Below are 20,473 nucleotides of genomic sequence, written 5' to 3'. Positions count from 1 at the left end.
TCTTCCCTCATATACCACTCACCCTGCAACTCCATCTTCCCACATATGCACTCACCCTGCAGCTCCATCTTCCCACATATGCCACTCACCCTGCAGCTCCATCTTCCCACATATGCCACTCACCCTGCAACTCCATCTTCCCACATATGCCACTCACCCTGCAACTCCATCTTCCCACATATGCACTCACCCTGCAGCTCCATCTTCCCACATATGCCACTCACCCTGCAACTCCATCTTCCCACATATGCCACTCACCCTGCAACTCCATCTTCCCACATATGCCACTCACCCTGCAACTCCATCTTCCCACATATGCCACTCACCCTGCAACTCCATCTTCCCACATATGCCACTCACCCTGCAACTCCATCTTCCCTCATATGCCACTCACCCTGCAACTCCATCTTCCCTCATATACCACTCACCCTGCAACTCCATCTTCCCTCATATGCCACTCACCCTGCAACTCCATCTTCCCTCATATGCCACTCACCCTGCAACTCCATCTTCCCTCATATACCACTCACCCTGCAACTCCATCTTCCCACATATGCACTCACCCTGCAGCTCCATCTTCCCACATATGCCACTCACCCTGCAGCTCCATCTTCCCACATATGCCACTCACCCTGCAACTCCATCTTCCCACATATGCCACTCACCCTGCAACTCCATCTTCCCACATATGCACTCACCCTGCAGCTCCATCTTCCCACATATGCCACTCACCCTGCAACTCCATCTTCCCACATATGCCACTCACCCTGCAACTCCATCTTCCCACATATGCCACTCACCCTGCAACTCCATCTTCCCACATATGCCACTCACCCTGCAACTCCATCTTCCCACATATGCCACTCACCCTGCAACTCCATCTTCCCTCATATGCCACTCACCCTGCAGCCCCCTCATGTCCCCTCAGTTCTCATTACCAGTCATCATGTGTCCACATCTCCCTCAGGATTCAGTATCTTTGCTTTCTGCCCGGCATCCCATGTCTCCTCCCACACAGTCACATGCGCGTGACGTCATCGCAGGTCCTGCAGGATAAATTATTCCGTCTGCTCTGCTGTGCTACTCCTTCTCCTGCCCGGCGGGAACTTTTGAAATGACACACGCAGCGCAGTACTGACAACGTCAGAGCGCGCGCGTGTGTCACTGACAATTAGTGCCGGCAGGGAACAGAGGAAAGACTCCTGCGTTCCGCTGCCTGCACTGACTGTGCAGACCTGCAGGATCTCTCCCTGCTCGGCACGCTGCAGCCCGGCTCCACTGCACCGGCTGAAGACGGGCGGGCCGGTCACAGAGAGCAGGCGGGCCGGATGTGGCCCGCGGGCCGCCCCTTGCCCAGGTCTGCGCTAACACGTCTCCACTCAGTACACATCGTACACACACGTGGTTCTAAACCATACACCTCGTACACACACGGCTCTGCTACATACACATTGTAAACCCCTCCTGACCCCACATAAACTTCCCCTCATCCAGCACCATGACACCCAGCACAGCAGAGTCCTGCATACACTGAGGAGCTGATCATGTGACCCCCTGACTCCTCCCCTCCATGTGACATCATCACAGGTCCTGGAAGCACAGAGCAGCCATATAGCTAGTGTAGATGCTAGAGTGTACGGGCTCCTGCCTGGTATGATGTAACTTGTCATGTGATGGGGCGTGTTCAAAATAAAGCCTGATGTTTCCAAAGGGAATAAACATTCTTTTTCTAAGTCCATGTGGGCATAGAGTTGATTATAATAGAAGCCGGGGTCTGAGGGTAAGACCATCTCGTGCAAGCATAGTGGGCAGGAAGAAACCGCCACACCCCAAACAAGCTGGCCATGCCCACCAGTCAAGCAGGTCACACCCACTAACCGGGCAGGAGCCCATACATTCTAGACTCAATCATATAGCACAGTCACCCATATATCTAGTGTGCGGCTCTGCAGGTGGAGGTGTGTGGAGATTCCCCATTACAGGGCTCAGGCTCCATACACATTAGATGCTGGGGGAGAACAATCGCTCTATAGAAGAGAATTCTCCTGATTGCCCCGTGAAGGATGGATATGGACAGGGACAAGATGGCGGAGAGGATATTACACCTCACCCTAGAGATCCTCTTCCGGCTTACTGGAGAGGTGAGATTCTGATGACGTCACATTACACCATTCTTATCTATGGGAATAACGGACAGAACTGGAGAGGTGAGGACTCTGGAAATGTCTGGAGTGAGATTTCTTACTGTGTCTCTCCATAACCAGGATTACACAGTAGTGAAGAAGACCTCTAGTGAGCGCTGTCAGGCCCCTGTGTCTGAGGGATGGGGAAGACCCCTGAGCCCAATCCCGGGGCCTCCACCTCACCCCCCGATACATGAGGACATCAATGACCAGAAGATCCTAGAACTCACCTACAAGATGATTGAGCTGCTGACTGGAGAGGTGACACTGCTGGGAATGCTGGGACATTATACAGTAACGCTATGAAGGGATCGGGGGTGACGGTATCATTGTATGTGTCAGGTTCCTATAAGGTGTCAGGACGTCACCGTCTATTTCTCCATGGATGAGTGGGAGTATTTAGAAGGACACAAAGATCTGTACAAGGACGTCATGATGGAGGTTCCCCGGCCCCTCACATCACCAGGTAATAGACAGGACTAAATACACACGGCCTATAATTATCTGTATGTAAGGAATGAATTCAGCCCCTGTATGTGTCTCCTCCAGGTCTATCCAGTAAGAGGACAACACCAGAGAGATGTCCCCGTCCTCTTCTCCCACAGGACTGTAAACAAGAAGATCCCGATGTTCCTCAGGATCATCAGGTAGATGGAGAGAAGGTGGCATGAAATCTCCCTATGATGTGTAGACGGCTGTGAAGGTCTTGTGCTCAGTCTTGTTTTATCCTCCAGTATTATATGTGTTATACTTGTGTAATGAGAGCGGTGGAGATGGCAGGATTAGAGCTGATCATAGATGGGACTTCTCCATCTGTCTGTGACTTTTACAATATTTGTTTCAGGGTGAAGATCTGCCCCATATTAATACTACAGAGACATATGTGAGGGGTGATGAGCGGAGTAAAGAGGAGATTCCTACAGATAACCGCCCAGGTGAGTAGTGACCACTAAATGCAGAGAAGTCACAGATTCTTCTCATTCAGCAGCTGCTACAATGTGGGACTATTATTATTTAGTGGACTTATGCGGGCGTCACACGGGGCGAAAAATCGTGCGAAAGCATAAGCGATCGCACCCACCCCCATCGTTTGTGCGTCACGGGCAATTAGTTGCCCGTGGCGCACAAAGTCGTTAACCGCCCGTCACACGTACTTACCTCCCGGGCGACGTCGCTGTGGGCGGCGAACATCCACTTCCTGAAGGGGGAGGGACGTTTGGCGTCACATTGACGTCACACGGCAGCCGACCAATAGAAGCGGAGGGGCGGAGATGAGCGGGACTTAAACATCCCACCCACCTCCTTCTTCCGCATTGCCGGCGGGACGCAGTTAAGCTGTGTTTGTCGCTCCTGGGGTGTCACACGGAGCGATGTGTGCTGCCAAGGGAGCGACGAACAACTGGAGCACAGAAGGAGGAACTAGATTATGAAAATGAACGACGTGTCAACGATGAACGAGATGGTGAGTATTTCTGCTTGTTTATAGGTGTCACACGGTACGATATCTCTGACGATGCCGGATGTGCATCACGACTAGAGATGAGCTAACCGGTCGCAGTTCGGCTCGAGCTCGGTCCGCCGAACCGAGGTCTGGTTCGAGTTCGGTTCGGCGAACCACTCGAACCCATAGGAAACAATGGGAGGCAACCACAAACACATAAATATGCATTATAAATGTACACATACAGTTAATAAACATTGCCATAACACTTACCTATCCCCGGGATGCGTTCTGCACTCTGTCTCCCGCAGCTTTTCCATCGGTAATCACTGCGTCCTCCGGGAACACCAGCAGTGATGCAGGACCTATCGTGACGTCAAAATAGCCATGTGACCAGTCACGTGTCTATTATCTCATTGGCTACAGACTGGTCACATGACTATGACGCCTTATGCTAGGACCTGTCATTGCATTTCTCTGTTACACGGTGCACGTTTGTGTATCGCCGTGTACCAGCGACATGCTCTAGCACACGGTCGACTCCCCGCTCTGCTTCCCCGTTCCCTTAAGGTACCGTCACACTAAGCGACGCTCCAGCAATCCCACCAGCAACCTGACCTGGCAGGGATCGCTGGAGCGTCGCTACACAGGTTGCTGGTGAGCTGTCAAACAGCCAGATCTCACCAGCAACCAGTGACCGGCCCCCAGCCAGCAGCACGCGTGGAAGCGATGCTGCGCCTGGTAACTAAGGTAAATATCGGGTAACCAACCCGATATTTACCTTGGTTACCAGCGCACACCGCTTAGCGCTGGCTCCCTGCACTCCTAGCCAGAATACGCATCGGATTAATTTAACACGATGTGTAGTCTGGCTATGTGTGCAGGGAGCCGGCACTGACAGCGTGAGAGCGGCAGACGCTGGTAACGAAGGTAAACATCGGGTAACCAAGGAAAGGGCTTCTTGGTTACCCGATGTTTACCGTAGTTACCAGCGTCCGCAGAAGCCGGCTCCTGACCGGCTGACACAGCCGGTCAATAACGGAGATCACCGTTTCTATAGCAACGCGCTTGGTAGCGGTGACGGGGACGTCCCGCTACCAGCATGCAGCGGCACCGGAATCACGTAATCGGAGCAGCGTTGCTATGGCAACCCTTGCCACCGCTTACAGCCGGGAGCCTGTGGTCACTCTCACAGAGTGATTTCTACACGGAGCACAGCGTCTTCCCCCATACAGCTGTGCTGTCTGATGGAGCAGACAGAGCTGCATGTGTTGAAGGGGAAAGAAGACAGAAGACCATGGATCGTGGAGGGGTGACAGGGGGTAATAAACATGGAGTCTCTAATGTGTCTGTGTATTTATTTCTATTAAAGTATTTTTTTTTCTGTGTGGTGTTTTTTTTTTAACCCTTTATTGGAGATTCTTAATGGCCGGGTCAAACGTGGCTGACATTAAGAATCTCTGACTTAATATTAGCTAGTAAAACAAAGCCAGTATTAACTCATGATTACCCAACAAGCCACCCGGCTTCAGGGCTGTTGGAAGAGTTGGATACAGCGCCAGATGATGGCGCTTCTATGAGAGCGCCATTTTCTGGGGCGGCTGCGGACTGCAATTTGCAGCAGAGGGGCCCAGAATCCTCGGGCTAACCTGTGCTGTGGATTCCAATCCCCAGCTGCCTAGTTGTACCTGGCTGGACAGAAAAATGGGGCGAAGCCTACATCGTTTTGTTTTTTTTTTAATTATTTCATAAAATTCATGAATTAAGTAAAAAAAGGGCTTCCCTATATTTTTAGTTCCCAGCTGGGTACAAATAGGCAGCTGGGGGTTGGGGGCAGCCCGTACCTGCCTGCTGTACCTGGCTAGCATACAAAAATATGGCGAAGCGCAGGTCATTTTTTTTGTAGTTTTTTGGCAAAAAAAATAAAAAATGCTTCCCTGGATTTTCCATTGCCAGTGAAGGTAACACCAAGCAGGGGGGGTTAGCAGCCAGTAGCTGCTTGGATTACCCTTAGCTAGCAATACAAAAAATGCAGTGGGAGACCATATATATTTTTTTTAATTATTTATTTAAATAACTAAAAACAAAAAGGGCTTCCCTGTATTTTGATTGCCTGACATGACAGTGCTGTAAAAATAAATCTTTAAAAAAAATGACGTAGCGCTTCGCGGTATTTTTGATTCTCATTGCAGATAAAGCAGACAGCTACGGGTTGCCACCCCCATCTGCCTGGGCGTTACCTTGGCTGGCAATCAAAATATAGGGAAGCCCATTAATTTTTTCTATTTATAGTTTCATAGTTTTTAAGGTTGAAGGGAGACTCTAAGTCCATCTAGTTCAACCCGTAGCCTAACATGTTGATCCAGAGGAAGGCAAAAAAAACCCAATGTGTCAAATAGGCTCCAATGGGGAAAAAAATTCCTTCCTGACTCCACATACGGCAATCAGACTAGTTCCCTGGATCAACACCCTGTCGTAAAATCTAATATACATAACTGGTAATATTACATTTTTCAAGAAAGGCGTCCAGGCTCTGCTTAAATGTTAGTAGTGAATCACTCATTACAATATCATGCGGCAGAGTTCCATAGTCTCACTGCTCGTACAGTAAACAATCCTCGTCTGTGATTATGATTAAACCTTCTTTCCTCAAGACGTAGCGGATGCTCCCGTGTTCCAGTCGCAGGCCTAGGTGTAAAGAGATCTTTGGAAAGGTCTCTGTACTGTCCCCTCATATGTTTATACATTGTGATTAGATCCCCCCCCTAAGCCTTTGTTTTTCCAAACTAAATAACCCCAAGTTTAATAACCTGTCTTGGTGTTGCAGCCCACCCATTCCTCTAATAATCTTGGTCGCTCTTCTATCTACCTGTAAGATTATGCTATTTATAACCTTCTATACTTTTGCTATCAAGAAAAGCATCCATTCCTCTCTTAAATTCATTCAGTGAGTTGGCCATCACCACTTCCTCAGGAAGAGAGTTCCAGAGCCTCACTGCTCTTACCGTGAAGAACCCTCTTCTATGCTGATGTAGGAATTTTCTTTCATCCAATCGAAGAGAATGTCCCCTTGTTCTTGTCATAGTCCTTGGTACAAACTGATCATGGGAGAGATCTCTATATGGCCCTCTGATATATTTGTACATGTTTGTTAGGTCTCCCCTAAGTCTTCTCTTTTTTCTAGAGTAAATAGGCCTAATTTTGATAACCTTTCCGTGTATTGTAATGCACCCACTCCATTTATTATTTTAGTAGCCTGCCTCTGAACCCTTTCAAGTTCAGTAATGTCTTTCGTGAGCACCGGCGCCCAAAATTGCACACAATACTCCAAGTGTGGTCTGACAAGTGATTTGTACAGAGGGAGAATGATGTTTTCATCTCGTGCCCCCAGACCGACCTCTTCTAATGCATCCCATCACCCTATTTGCTTTGGTGGCTGCTGCCTGACACTGGGCACTCCAATTTAGATTCTTATTGACTAAGATGCCTAAGTCTTTCTCCATGTCTGATTTCCCCAGCAGTTTCCCATTTAGTAAGTAATCGTAGCATCTGTTTCTCCTTCCCATGTGCATAACCTTACACTTATCTGTGTTAAAATTCATTTGTCATTTTTCAGCCCAATTCTCCAATTTACTCAAATCCATCTGTAGTTGCAAACTGTCCTCCTTTGTGTTAACTACCTTACATAGTTTTGTATCATCTGCAAATACTGATATTTTACTCTGTAAACCATCCACCAGATCATTAATAAATATATTAAATAGTAGGGGGCCCAATACAGACCCCTGTGGCACCCCACTAGTAACCCTGGCCCAATCTGAGTATGCGCCATTAATAACCACTCTTTGTTTTCTACCACTAAGCCAGCTACCTACCCATCTACACACATTTTCCCCGAGCCCAAGCTTTCTCATTTTACTTATCAGTCTTTTATGTGGAACAGTGTCAAATGCTTTACCGAAGTCAAGATAAATGACATCCAATGATTCTCCTCGGTCCACGTGAGAGCTTACATCCTCATAGAAGCTGATCAGGTTAGTTTGACAGGAGCGATCCTTCATAAATCCATGTTGATATGGAGTTAAACAATTATTAACATTGAGACATTCCATAATAGTATCCCTTAAAAACCCTTCAAACATTTTACCCACAACAGATGTTAAGCTTACCGGCCTATAGTTTGCAGGTTCCTTTTTACACCCTTTTTTGAATATTGGTACCACATTTGCTAGCCACCAATCCAGTGGAACAGACCCAGTTTCTATAGAGTCTTTAAATATAAGGAATAGAGGCCTGTCTATCACATTACTTAACTCCCTTAATATCCGAGGGTGAATGCCATCAGGGCCTGGTGATTTGTCAATTTTAATGTTACTAAGTCGGTTCTGCACTTCTTCCTGGGTTAGGCAGGTCATACTTAATGAAGCTTTTACATGATCACTCTGCATTTCCCGTGGCATATGCTTTTCCTGTGTGAACACAGTTGAGAAAAAAGCATTTAAAACATTTGCTTTTCCCACATCGTTTTCTATGATTTTACCCTCATTGTTCTTTAAAGGGCCAACACCATCAATTTTAATCTTTTTTCTGTTTATATAATTAAAGAATAGTTTGGGATTTGTTTTGCTTTCCTTAGCAATGAGTCTCTCAGTTTCTACTTTTGCTAAATGTATTTGTTTTTTTACACATTTTATTTTTTTCTCTATATCTTTTTAATGCTTCTTCGCTGCCTTCTTGTTTTAGCTTTTTGAATGCCTTTTTCTTATTATTCATTGCCCCTTTTACATCCTTATTTAGCCACATTGGTTTTCTCCTGTTCCTAGCCCTTTAATTTCCGTACGGTATGGCTCGCTCGCAGTGGGTGTTTAATACCGATTTAAAAATTTCCCACTTATTTTCTGTGCTCCCATTTTTGAAGACCTTGTCCCAATCAATTTGGCGAAGGTCTGCTCCAAGCTGATCAAACTTTGCTTTCCTGAAATTCAGCGTTTTTGTAACCCCCCCCCCTCCAAGGCACCTTACTGAAGGACAAGTGGAATTGTATTATATTGTGGTCACTATTCCCTAGGTGCCCATCCACTCGTATGTCTGTTATTCTATCTGGCCTGTTGCTTAAAATTAAGTCCAGAAGGGCTGCCCCTCTAGTTGGGCCCGGCACAAGTTGGGACAGATAATTATCCTTAGTTACTGACAGAAGCCGGTTTCCTTTCTGAGATACGCAGGTTTCAGTTTCCCAGTCTATATCGGGGTAGTTAAAAAATAGTTAAAAAAAAAATGACATTGGGGCCCCCCCCATTTTTGATAGCCAGCTAGGGTAAAGCAGACGGCTGTAGCCTGAAAACCACAGCTGGCAGCTTTACCGTGGTTGGGGATCCAATGTGGAGGTCACCCCAGGCTCTTTTTTTTTTTTTATAATTATTTTATAAATATTAATAATTACAAAAAAAAAGTAGGGTCCCCCACAAATTGGATCACCAGCCAAGGTAAAGCGGACAGCTGTGGTCTGGTATTCTCAGGGTGGGAAGGTCCATAGTTATTGGGCCTTCACAGCCTAAAAATAGCAGGCCGTAGGCACCCCAGACGTGGCGCATCCACTAGATGCGCCAATCCTGGCGCTTCACCCCAGCTCATCCCGTGCCCTGGTGCAGTGGCAAACGGGGTAATAAATGGGGTTGATACTAGCTGTAAAGTCACCTGACATCAAGCCCAGCAGTTTGTGATGTCATGGCGTCTATCAGATACCCGACATCATAAACTGTCAGTACTAAAAAAAAAAAATCGACAAAAAAAATTTATTTGAAAAAACACTCCCCAAAACATTCCCTCCTTTCACCAATTTATTGTAAGAAAAAAAATAAGGGGGTCCCACGACGACTCTGGACCATCTAGAATATGGGGGGAGACACTCAGGGAACGTATCCCCCATTTTCTAGGAGTGCAGACCCTCCATGTGAGGAGTGTGGGTGCAATGAATCTGCACCCACTCTCCCCGGGTCCACAGCAGCAGAGTCCATGTCGTAACGGTTGCTACCAAAGCTGCAATGCCCTGCTCATGAGGTAAGGGCATGCCTAATCAGGAGAACTATTCTACATTTCCAAATATTGGTATTTGCTGATATTATTGCTATTCCACCTACTATGTATTGGGGATAGGATCTTGGAGATGGAATACCCCTTTAAGTCCAGTTATCCAGCTGAATGAATACTAAACAACAGAGCTCGCTATTTAGATGGGTTTTCTTGTGGCGTATAACGGACTCTCATGTTTGGTAGTCGTTCAGCAGGGCAACTATAAAATCAAATACCTCCATTTGGAAATGTAGTATATAGCTCTCCTGATCAACTATGTTCCTTACCTCCATGAGCAGGGCAGGGCATTGCAGTAATAATAATAATTTATCCATTTATATAGCGCTATTAATTCCATAGCGCTTTGCATACATTGTGAGCCCCAATGGGGACAGTGTTCCCAATCTAAATTCCCTATCTGTATGTCTTTGGAGTGTGGGAGGAAACCAGAGTACCCGGAGGAAATCCACGCAAACACAGGGAGAACATACAAACTCCTTGCAGATGGTGTCCTGGGTGGGAATTGAACCCAGGACCTCAGCGCTGCAAGACTGCAGTGCTAACCACTGAGCCACCGTGCCGCCCATTTAGCTTACAGATGCATAACCACCACTCACTGTGTCTGAACATAGGAAGCTGAGCTGACAGCCGCTCTGTGCATGCGGCAGCATCTATTGTGAAGGAGAGGGCCGCGGGGGATCAATGCTGCACATGTACCATGGGACACCGGTGGGGTTATAGGGAGTGACCTGACAGGGCCTGGGGAGGAGTTTTCTGTCGCATGTGTCATGGCACATGCGACAGAAATCAGAAGAGTAGGGTGAATGCGGCCGGCGCGCTGCTGTGCGCGCGGCCATCTTGGATTTCCGGGAGTGGGTCAGGGGGGGCACTTTGGCGACACCGGGGGACCGGAGGGGACCGGGGAGGAGATTTATCATGTTTGTTCATGCCAGATGGGAAATAAATAATTTTTTACTGACGCTGTCATTTACTGTAACGTCATCATCGGTATACAGTGTATACCGGTGATCACGTGAGCGGGGACTGGAAAAACCGGCCTAAATCATGATCTCCAGGGTCTCAGCTACCCCCTGAAACACCGGAGATATTCTGACGCTGGGGGGCGCTATTCACTTATTTCTGCCTTCTGTTTATAAACGGCAGATCAGAATAAGGCTACATTCACACGACCGATCCGTTTTTGTTGTCAGCAAAAAACGGTTCGTTTTTCTTACGGGTGCATCCACGTGGCATCCGTTTCTGTTCCATATACGGTCCGTATGTCATCCGTGTGCCTTCCGTTTGTTTGCGTACTGCAAAAAAACTGAAGGAGGGAAAATATATAAATGTACCCAGGATCTGTGATGCCCTGGACCCCCAGGGGTCACAGGTAACAACACACAACACTACACACACCCCCACCCCAGTGAGGCACCAGCAGCCAACAAGTCCTGACCGCCTCCCTCAGGTCTAGCAAGGCACACCAGGTGGGCGGAGCCAGGCACGCCCTCCGAGGAGTCTGCTGGCCTGAGGCAGGGAAAGGACAAGTGAGTCGAGTGGGGAGAGGAGTAGTGAGAGGAGTAAAAGTGGCGAGCTGAGAGTCAGGGGCCTTTGACGGAGCCTAGGACCCCTTGGAACAGTCAGGCAGGCAGACGGTGGTGGCCGTCTGCAGGAGTCCGGTCAGGGACTGAACTGCGGAACCGAGGGATCGAGAAGAGGGTGGTGACCCTTCGGATCCGAACCGGGGAGCTAACAAGTTAACCGGAGCACCAGGCAGGGTACTCTGACCCCGTTCTAGCCCAGAAGCAACCGGGCTCAGACAAATCTACTGATTGCGGTCTGAACCTCAGGGGTTCATTCCCACCCAAAGTCCCGATAGACGGCAACAGCCCACCGATTCCGGATAAGAGCCACCACCAAGGGCCAGAGATCCAAAGAGCCAGCGCCTGCGGGCAAAAGGGCTCCTCCGGTATCCAAAAGCCGGGGAGCGGACTACCGTTGCTGAAGCGTAGGAGTCACTATAGCAAATTTAAAGGTGCAGGAGAAAGACGACATCACCAACCTCACTGGGGACACACGCAGCCGGCTGCGGGCACCGATCTACACCGAACTTGGTTTACCATTGACTCTGTGTGGTTTAATCGTGAGTACACCAGTGCCATCAGGCACCGCGCTGCAAGCGAGCCCCTGCGTCCTGCAACCCCCCCGCTCCTCCCACCTGGCCCCGGGACCAACAAACCCCCTACCCACGGAGGGGTCAACACCTAGCTGTGACCCACCACCGATCCCGGACGAGCCCCCGCACCCTCACCGCAGCGGTGGTGCCCATCACCTCTCCACGACCCGTGGGTGTCGTCACGAACTGTTACCGGTCACCGCGGCTCCGGCCGTGAAACCGAACCCCCCCCCTTTCCAGAGCAACGTGGCCCCCGGTCCGGAGGCGCTCGAGCCATCGACAACCCAAGCCTGGATCCGAGCGGCTTGGCGTAGAGCAGCCGAGCCCCCAGAGCGGTACAGATCCATAGCTTCAACCTACATGACGCGGTCACATGTTCACTCCAGTACCATTTTCTACTGCTTTTCACAGCGTAGAGCGCTCTGGTGATTTTCTAGTGCTTGTACACTTCATATCAGTCTTTTCTGTCATTATAATGGCAGAAAGACACATAATGTCCCACTCTCCTGCATTTTGTAATTTTGCACCCTTTGGTGCCTTTCATGTGGTACTAAGGGGTGCTTAGCCTTGTATTTAGCCAAAAAAATGAACATAAAAATGATGTGGGGTTCCCCCTATTTTTGTAGCCAGCTAGGGTAAAGCAGACGGCTGCAGCCTGCAGACCACAGCTGGAAGCTTCATCTTGGCTGGTAATCCAAAACTGAGGGCACCCCACGCTGTTATTTTAAATTAAATAAATATTTTTTAAAAAAAAAACACGTAGGGGTCCCCCCAAAATTGGATCACCAGCCTGCTTGATTGTAAAGCAGACAGCTGGGGTCTGATATTCTCAGACTAGGGAGGTCCATGGTTTTTGAACTCTTCCCCAGCCTAAAAATAGCAGGCCGCAGCCGCCCCAGAAGTGGCGCATCCATTAGATGCGCCAATCCTGGTGCTTCGCCCCAGCTCATCCCGTGCCCTGGTGCGGTGGCAAACTGGGTAATATATGGGGTTAATACCAGATGTGTAATGTCACCTGGCATCAAGCCCTGGGGTTAGTGATGTCACGCGTCTATCAGATACCCGACATCACCAACCCAGTCAGTAATAAAAAAAAAATAGACGACAAACACATTTTTATTTGAAAAAGCACTCCCCAACACATTCCCTCTTTCACCAATTTATTAGAAAGAAAAACAAATCCAGGTCTGCTGTAATCCTAGGGGTTCCCATGACGATCCACACTGTCCCAGTCAATGAAGAGCAGGATGTTCCCCTTTGGCTGGGAGAGCAATGCAGTGACTTGAGCTAACATCAATAGGTCAGCCGAGGTCACTGCAGGGGATGACAAGTGCTGCTGTCAACGAGGTACATTACCTGCGCTGATCTCCTGCACTGCTGACAGCACCTGTCACTGACTTCAATGACCTTTACAGCCAAGTATCGCGAGCGGCCCGTGACGTCACCGCTAGTCACAGTGTCGGGTCGGAAGCGAGAGAAGGTGATGTGACAAGTGGTGGCCATGGAGGACAGTGACAGCGCTGAGGTCGGGAGGGCGGGACTTCATCACCGCAGGTAAGCCGAGCGGGGCCATGTGTGCCGAGTGCCAGGTGGGCGGAGCCTAGCGGGATCATGTGTGCAGAGTGCCAGGTGGCCGGAGCCTAGCGGGACCATGTGTGCAGTGCCATGTGGGCGGAGCCTAGCGGGGCCATGTGGGTGGAGCCTAGCGGGGCTATGTGTGCAGAGTGCCAGGTGGGTGGAGCCTAGCGGGGCCATGTGTGCAGAGTGCCAGGTGGGTGGAGCCTAGCGGGGCCATGTGTGCAGAGTGCCAGGTGGGTGGAGCCTAGCGGGGCCATGTGTGCAGTGCCAGGTGAGCGGAGCCTAGCGGGGCCATGTGTGCTGGCGGAATGCGAAGTGGGTGGAGCCTAGCGGGACCATGTGGCGCTGAGGACGTCAGTGTCGTGGACTGCATGGCTGGGGACAGGTGAGTGTGTGTGTGTGTGTGTATGTACATGCCGCGTGCAGGAGGGGGTGGAGCGAGCTGAGCGGGGAAGTGTCGGCCCCCTGCACACATAACTAGGATAAATATCTGGTTACTAACCAAAGAACTTTGCTTGGATACCTGATGTTTATCTTGGTTACCAGCTTACTGCAGGCTGCCAGCGTTAGCTCCCTGCACACTGTAGCTGTAAAAAGCCCTGCTTTTGCTGATAGAACCGTTCTCGAACGTAACTCGAACTGTTGAGCTTTTAGCAAAAAGCTCGAGTTCTAGTTCGATCCAGAACACCCCCCAAAATCACTCGAACCGCGAACTGGAGAACCGCGAACCGCGCTCAACTCTAGTCATGACGTGACCCCGACGACATATCGCCAGATATATCGTACCGTATGACGCCCGCATTACTCCTGACTTTGCTTAGAAATGGCCTTATTGTCTTTTACAGCGGTCAATAACGTCTTACTATGTTTCCAGCTTTGACTTAATGGACCATTTTGAATAATTAGGCTACATGTGCACACTGCAATTTTGTTGTCACAAAACGATTGCACCTTTTGAGATATCAAAACTGCACAAAAACTACACCTTGTCCCAGACAGCCTTGAAATGTAAAAAATGCAAAAAAAACCTCACCTTTAATGATGCTGCAGTTTTGGTGTGTCTTTTAATTCTGATTTTGATGTGTTTTTGTGAAAAATAGCGATGGGCGGACCAGGCTGAAATCCAACCCCCATAGGTCCAAAGGCACCCGAGTGCTGGGCCCAGGTCAAATCGGGCACTCAGAAAATAAACAACGTAAATATAAAGAAAAATATAATAAAGTGAGCGCGCTATGCTTACCAAGTCACCAGCGTGGCTGTACACTGCTCCCGCAGCCTCTCATTCTTCTTCTGGGGCCGCTAATTAGGCTCATGCACATTCACTGCTACCCGCGCCCACCGCTTTCTTTGACTGGTTGCAGTCAGACAGCGTCCCAAGCCTGTGTGACTGTGTCTGACGCTTCCAATCACAGACCCTGTCTGTGGATCTATATCATACAGTAAAACTAAATAAATAAAAAAAATTGGCGTAGATGCCTCCCATATTATGTACCCAGCACAGATAAATCATACAGCCTGCTGCAGCTCCCAGCCCTGCACTTATCTTGGCTGTGCAGCAAAATAGGAACAGGAAAACCTTCATACAGTCTCCCCCCAGTTTTGATACCCAGCTATGATAAAGCCCGACAGCCGTTATAGAATATGCAATAATTAAAGCAAAAATAAAGACAACCCTGCTTGTAAGAGCTTGCAATCTACATGGGAAATGGGGAAAGGTGGGGGTGATACAAGGTTCAAGTGCTTATTTAAAACGACGGTCCAGCCATCTATAAGAAGTTTGAGATAGATAAAGGCTGCATGAGCCGCTCACCAACCAATCTTTATAATGCTTTTGGGTGCGGTGGAGTTTGAGGGAGAATTATGTTCTAAGAAATAGTAGAGGGGATATATGTGAATTGACTTCAATTAGGGAGGGTGATAGGCCACCCTAAGAAGATGTGTTTTTAGGGAGCGTCTGAAGCTGTGAAGTTGTGGTTCCTCCAAGTTTCTTGCGGTAGAGATTTCCAGAGGATTGGAACAGCTCGGGAAAAGTCTCGTAGCTGTGAGGCACTATGTATTAAAGGCACACTCCCATTAGTGGAGGTGCCTCAGCATGACTTCTAGTCAGTGTCTCCATCTACTAGCTAGTTGTCAGGTCCCGTTTATCCCTGAGTCAGTCATCTGACCTGGGGGTCAGCTACCACAGTCTCTGTCACTACCCTGGGAGTGGTACCTGGCGTCCACCTTGAGGTGGATGCTTGATTAAGCCCCTCCCTATGAAGAGTAAGCCCGGGTCCCCCTTTGGTCAAGTGGTTTCACTATTCCCATTTGCTGCCTCTATATCGACCACGAGTGTTACAGCAATGACTGACACAGAACAAAAGCGTTTGAATAACGATTAGCCAGATAGGTGACCTTGGCTGCAGCATTAAGGATGGACTGAAGAAGGGAAAGTCTAGTGAAGGAGAGGCCAATCAATAGACAATTACAGTAATCAAGGCATGACTGGATAAGGGCCACAGTGAGGGTTTTTCTTGTTTACATGGTGAGAAAGGGGTGGATTCTAGAGATGTTTTTCAGGTGCAGGCAACAAGAGCGAGTGATAGATTGTATATAGGCAGTGATGGAATGATCAGTGTCAAGCATTACACCCAGACAGCGAGCTTGCCGCCTAGACGTTATCATGATGCCACACACAGAGACAAAGGGAGATGTCAGGTTTAGGGAGGCTAGTAGATGGAGGGAGTATTTTTGAGAAAATATTTTTTTATGATAGGTAGCAAGTTTCAAAATTGTAGCAGAAGGTACCTAATATTTCAGTTATAAAATTATTACACTTTATTAGTATGCATTAAAAAATAGACAAAAACAAAAAAAACATAGGTGGACTAAAATTCCTACACACCGTGGGGGTTGCTATAAATCCAGTCAAATTCTATGAGAACCCGAGGCGTTTCTCTCCGCACTGATTGTGGATGGAGTTCATCAGGAGATTTAAACAAAAGGCATAATAGCCTCCTACAAGAAATTATGTCAGTCAGATTTTCAAAAATAAATGACTTTTTACGATTAATCAATCAAAACAAAGTCCCCCAAAAGGAACTCTCCCAGCCCATCTGTCACGCTGTACTCTAAGATGTACAATAGCAGTACAGTGCAGTAATGTGGTTCTGAGAGGATTCCTGAAACTATCTGAGAAGGTAGTTAGCTGGTAAACCACTAGGGGGCGTAAAAGTGGAGGAAACGTATGAGCAGGGAATTCCCTAGCAGAGGTAATACTAGTCAAGCCCACCAGATGGCAGTAGAATCGTCAGAAAGCCGTGTCACAACATGAGGTTTTGTAAGTACACAAGGGCAAAGTCTAAACGTAGTCAGAGGGAAGCAAATAGTCAGTAGACGGGAAATCAGAGCCTAGAAGCGAGGGGGAATGGGAAGACAAGACAGAATTAAGGTAAACAGATAAGGAACGAACAGGGAGACAGCGGGAGAGACACTGATGGAAACAGACAACAGAGGAGGTTAACAGGTCAGGTGAACACGGAGGTCAGGAGGGGGCAGGGCAGACAACAGGTCACTCAAGAGCAGAACACAGCAGAGCCAGAAATATCACTGGCGAAGTCCAAGAGACACAGTGCCCTAATAAAGCAGCCTGACCTCCAGAACGAGGCAGAAAGGATTAACCCCTAACGTGACCTGCATCAGAAGTGAAACTAAAAAAAAGGCTCAGCTCCAGCTGAGCCAGGAGTCAATCATGACACCATGTCAATACACCGCAACATAATGGAAGTGCCCATACAAAAAACAAAAAACAGTCAAGCCTGAATACACAGCAGCCCTTACCTTGGATGTGTCACCCTCAGAGATCAATGTGGTATGATACACTGCAATCAGGCGTCAGGGGTTTAAATAGTATCAATCCCTCCCCTTAGGTCCATATGACCCACTCCTGTCACTTTATTGGTGGACAGTTCGTTTTTTACAAACATCTATTTTATACTCCCAGAGTGACTATGGAGATCCCCTTCATGTTCTTTTTATATATCGCTGCTCATATATCTCTGCAGTAAACATGATTATAACAACCAGAATAGCGTTAATCGCTACCCGGAAGTGTTAATGGAACGCAGCGTGCGTTCCACGCCTCTGAATCAGGCTTAGGTTTATCTGAGGATACAGCAGTGAGACGCTCATTGCGTTCCACGTCTCACGCATGTGCATTACTCTTATCTCGTTATATAACTATATGGGGCGTTTCTTAAAGCTGCGCATGCGCATTTAAATCATTTATAAAAAAGAAAAAGTTTTTCCAGCTTACCCAATATATTGTAGGATCAAGCTGCTATGATTATGGAGGCTCTTAGCACGGATATATGGTAGAAGCTCTTACCAGCACAAATAGAAGAGATGAATCCAGTGAGCCAAAGTTGTAGTAGATAAAACAGTCTTTGTCCATAGCAGCATAAATGATGACAGACAGAGGTAGGAAAAGGTACTGCTGGCGCACGGCAAGACGCGTTTCGGCTAAACCTTTATCATTGTCCACTGCCATGGGCAATGATAAAGGTTTAGCCGAAACGCGTCTTGCCGTGCGCCAGCAGTAACTTTTCCTACCTCTGGATTTCTGGATAAACTTTGGCTCGCTGGATTCATCTCTTTTAAATCATTTAGGGACTTAGATCGCATTTGCTTCCTTATTGCAATGTAATACTGATCGCACAAACGTCTTTGTTTGATCAGTTCGTATAAATGCACATTCTATGCATATAACATAGATGGTTTTGTAACCTCAGACAAGGTTTTTAGGATTAGAATGTTTATTTTATTTAATTACTTAAGATATATTTATCAGATAGAAAATTATTTCAACTGGGGAGCCACATTCTCTGTACTCGGAGTTAGTTTTTGATCAAATATGATTTCATGATATAATACATTAATTATATTATAATGTTAAAGGGATTCTCTCCTGATCTACCCTAAGTGTTATTAAGGAGTATTCAAAGATTTGTATAGGGCATTTTTAATTTTTTATGTTGTATGTTAAATGGGGTCAGAAAGCCCTCTGGGGGCAGTTTTTGATCACCAATAAATTAAATTTTAATGAACGGGGTGATCAATTTCAGATCAATGCATCCCAAGCAGGTGAGTAAAAAACCTCTCCCAACGGGTGTACTAAAGACAAAAAACCTCCCCTCCTACACTGATCTGATCATAAGAAACAGTTAAAGGTCAATTGTTCGTTTAGCCCATCAGGGCAGACTGATTTAAAGCGGTAAATCCACTTGCATTCCTTTTGTAGTAAGGTTTTATTCTAGTCCCCTTTTCTTGGTGATGGGGACACTTGTTCGATTACCCTGAAATTTATGCTATGTAGGTCCCCTCCGTGAACCATTCATACATACATTCCGGATGTCCCCCAAGTGTTCACCCATCCGTTTACGTAACTCCCTTTTTGTTTTCCCTATATAATTCATAGGGCAGTTACAGGCAATTAGATAGATTACTCCTTCAGAGCTACAGTTCGCAAATTCCCGTACCTGGTAGGTTTTTCCAGTGCTCGCACTTATCACTTCTTTACTTTGTATACTCCATCTGCAAAATTTGCAATGTCCACATTTATATGTCCCCGTCACTTTCCTTTCTAACCATGTTCCTATGACTTTTGGGGCTTGAAAAAACTGTGGATTAATCGATCCTTTAGTGCTCTACCTTTTCTAAATGTTACTGACGGTCTGGGTGAGATAATTTTGCAAGCTTGGATCGGCCCTAAGGATACCCCAGTGTTTCTCTAGGATTGACAGAACTTCCCGACTATAGTTGTCAAATGTACAAATAAGACGTACTATTGAATCAGATAGTTCTCTCTCTCTAGGGACCAACAGATCGTGTCTATTTTTTTTCCATTGCTTCTTTATACGCCTTGGTCAAAATATAAGAGGGATACCCTCTCTCTGAGAACCTTTTTTGTAGGTCTTTTGCTTGATTATGAAAAACATTATTTGAGGAGCAATTTCTGCGTAACCTAAGGTATTGGCCTTTTGGAATTCCTCTTTTCAGAGGTACTGGATGGTGACTAGTCCAGTGGAGTAGATTATTGGATGCTGTGGGTTTTCTATGGACTCTAGTTTGTATAAGTCCCTGCTCATCCTTGCTCAGTACAACATCTAAAAAGGGCAGTTCATCCCTCCGAATCTCTGATGTGAAAAACAATCCTATCGTGTTCTTGTTAAGTTCCTGCACAAATTCTTCAAATAGTTCTCTGGGGCCAGTCCATAGAATTAATATATCATCTATGAACCGACCCCAGAACATCAGGTGATCGGTCCATTTTGACGGCTGTTCTTGGAAGACCAAAGTGTCTTCCCACCAGCCCAGAACAAATTTGCGTACGATGGGGCACATGAGCACCCCATCGCGGTGCCCCTGAGCTGGTGGTAATATTTTCTGTCAAATAAGAAGAAGTTGTGATTTAACACATATTCTAAGAGGTCCAGGATGAAACTGTTATGTTTTTCAAATTGTGAACCTCTCGTTTTGAGAAAATAATATTTTACTGCTTTTATCCCTTTATCGTGTGGTATGGAACTGTACAACGATTCCTTGTCTATGGATGCAAAAAAATGTTCCATCATCCATAACAATTCCAGCAATTTTACTCAAGAGATCACTGGTGTCCCTTAAGTACGAGGATAAGGACGTCACGAATGGTCTTAATACAGTGTCCAAATATACACCCACATTCTGCGTTAGAGAGTTGATCCCAGCCACAATTGGACGCCCCTTTAAGGGGGACGTCCCCTTGTGAATTTTTGGGAGTGCATAGAATGTGGGTGTCATCGGGAACTTGTGGATCATAAATTCCATTTCATTTTTAGCTATTTCTGTTCAAAGGCTGTCACAATAATCACATTCAGAGATTTGGTAAAGGCTTCTGTCGGATCTTTCTTTAGGACACAGTAATTGTCTCTGTGTCCCAAAATAATCAGGTACATTGACTGATACTTATCATGATCCAACAGAACGATGTTCCCTCCTTTGTGTGAAGGT

At 47.1% G+C, this 20,473-nt stretch overlaps 1 protein-coding gene across 1 annotated transcript in view; it reads left to right on the top strand.

Moving 5' to 3' along the window:
• LOC142313036 (uncharacterized) overlaps positions 1-20,473 on the top strand; it is a 37,518-nt gene that overhangs the window by 4,485 nt on the left and 12,560 nt on the right. Inside the window, exons 2-3 of the mRNA XM_075352022.1 lie at positions 2,733-2,830; positions 3,028-3,118. Of these exons, the coding sequence (XP_075208137.1) occupies positions 2,733-2,830; positions 3,028-3,118 (189 nt within the window). The remainder of the gene's footprint in view (positions 1-2,732; positions 2,831-3,027; positions 3,119-20,473) is intronic.

The sequence above is a fragment of the Anomaloglossus baeobatrachus genome, chromosome 5 (genome assembly GCF_048569485.1).
Source record: "Anomaloglossus baeobatrachus isolate aAnoBae1 chromosome 5, aAnoBae1.hap1, whole genome shotgun sequence".
NCBI lineage: Eukaryota > Metazoa > Chordata > Amphibia > Anura > Aromobatidae > Anomaloglossus > Anomaloglossus baeobatrachus.
Note: the sequence above shows the minus strand (reverse complement) of the source record. Positions and strands in the feature narration are given on the sequence as shown.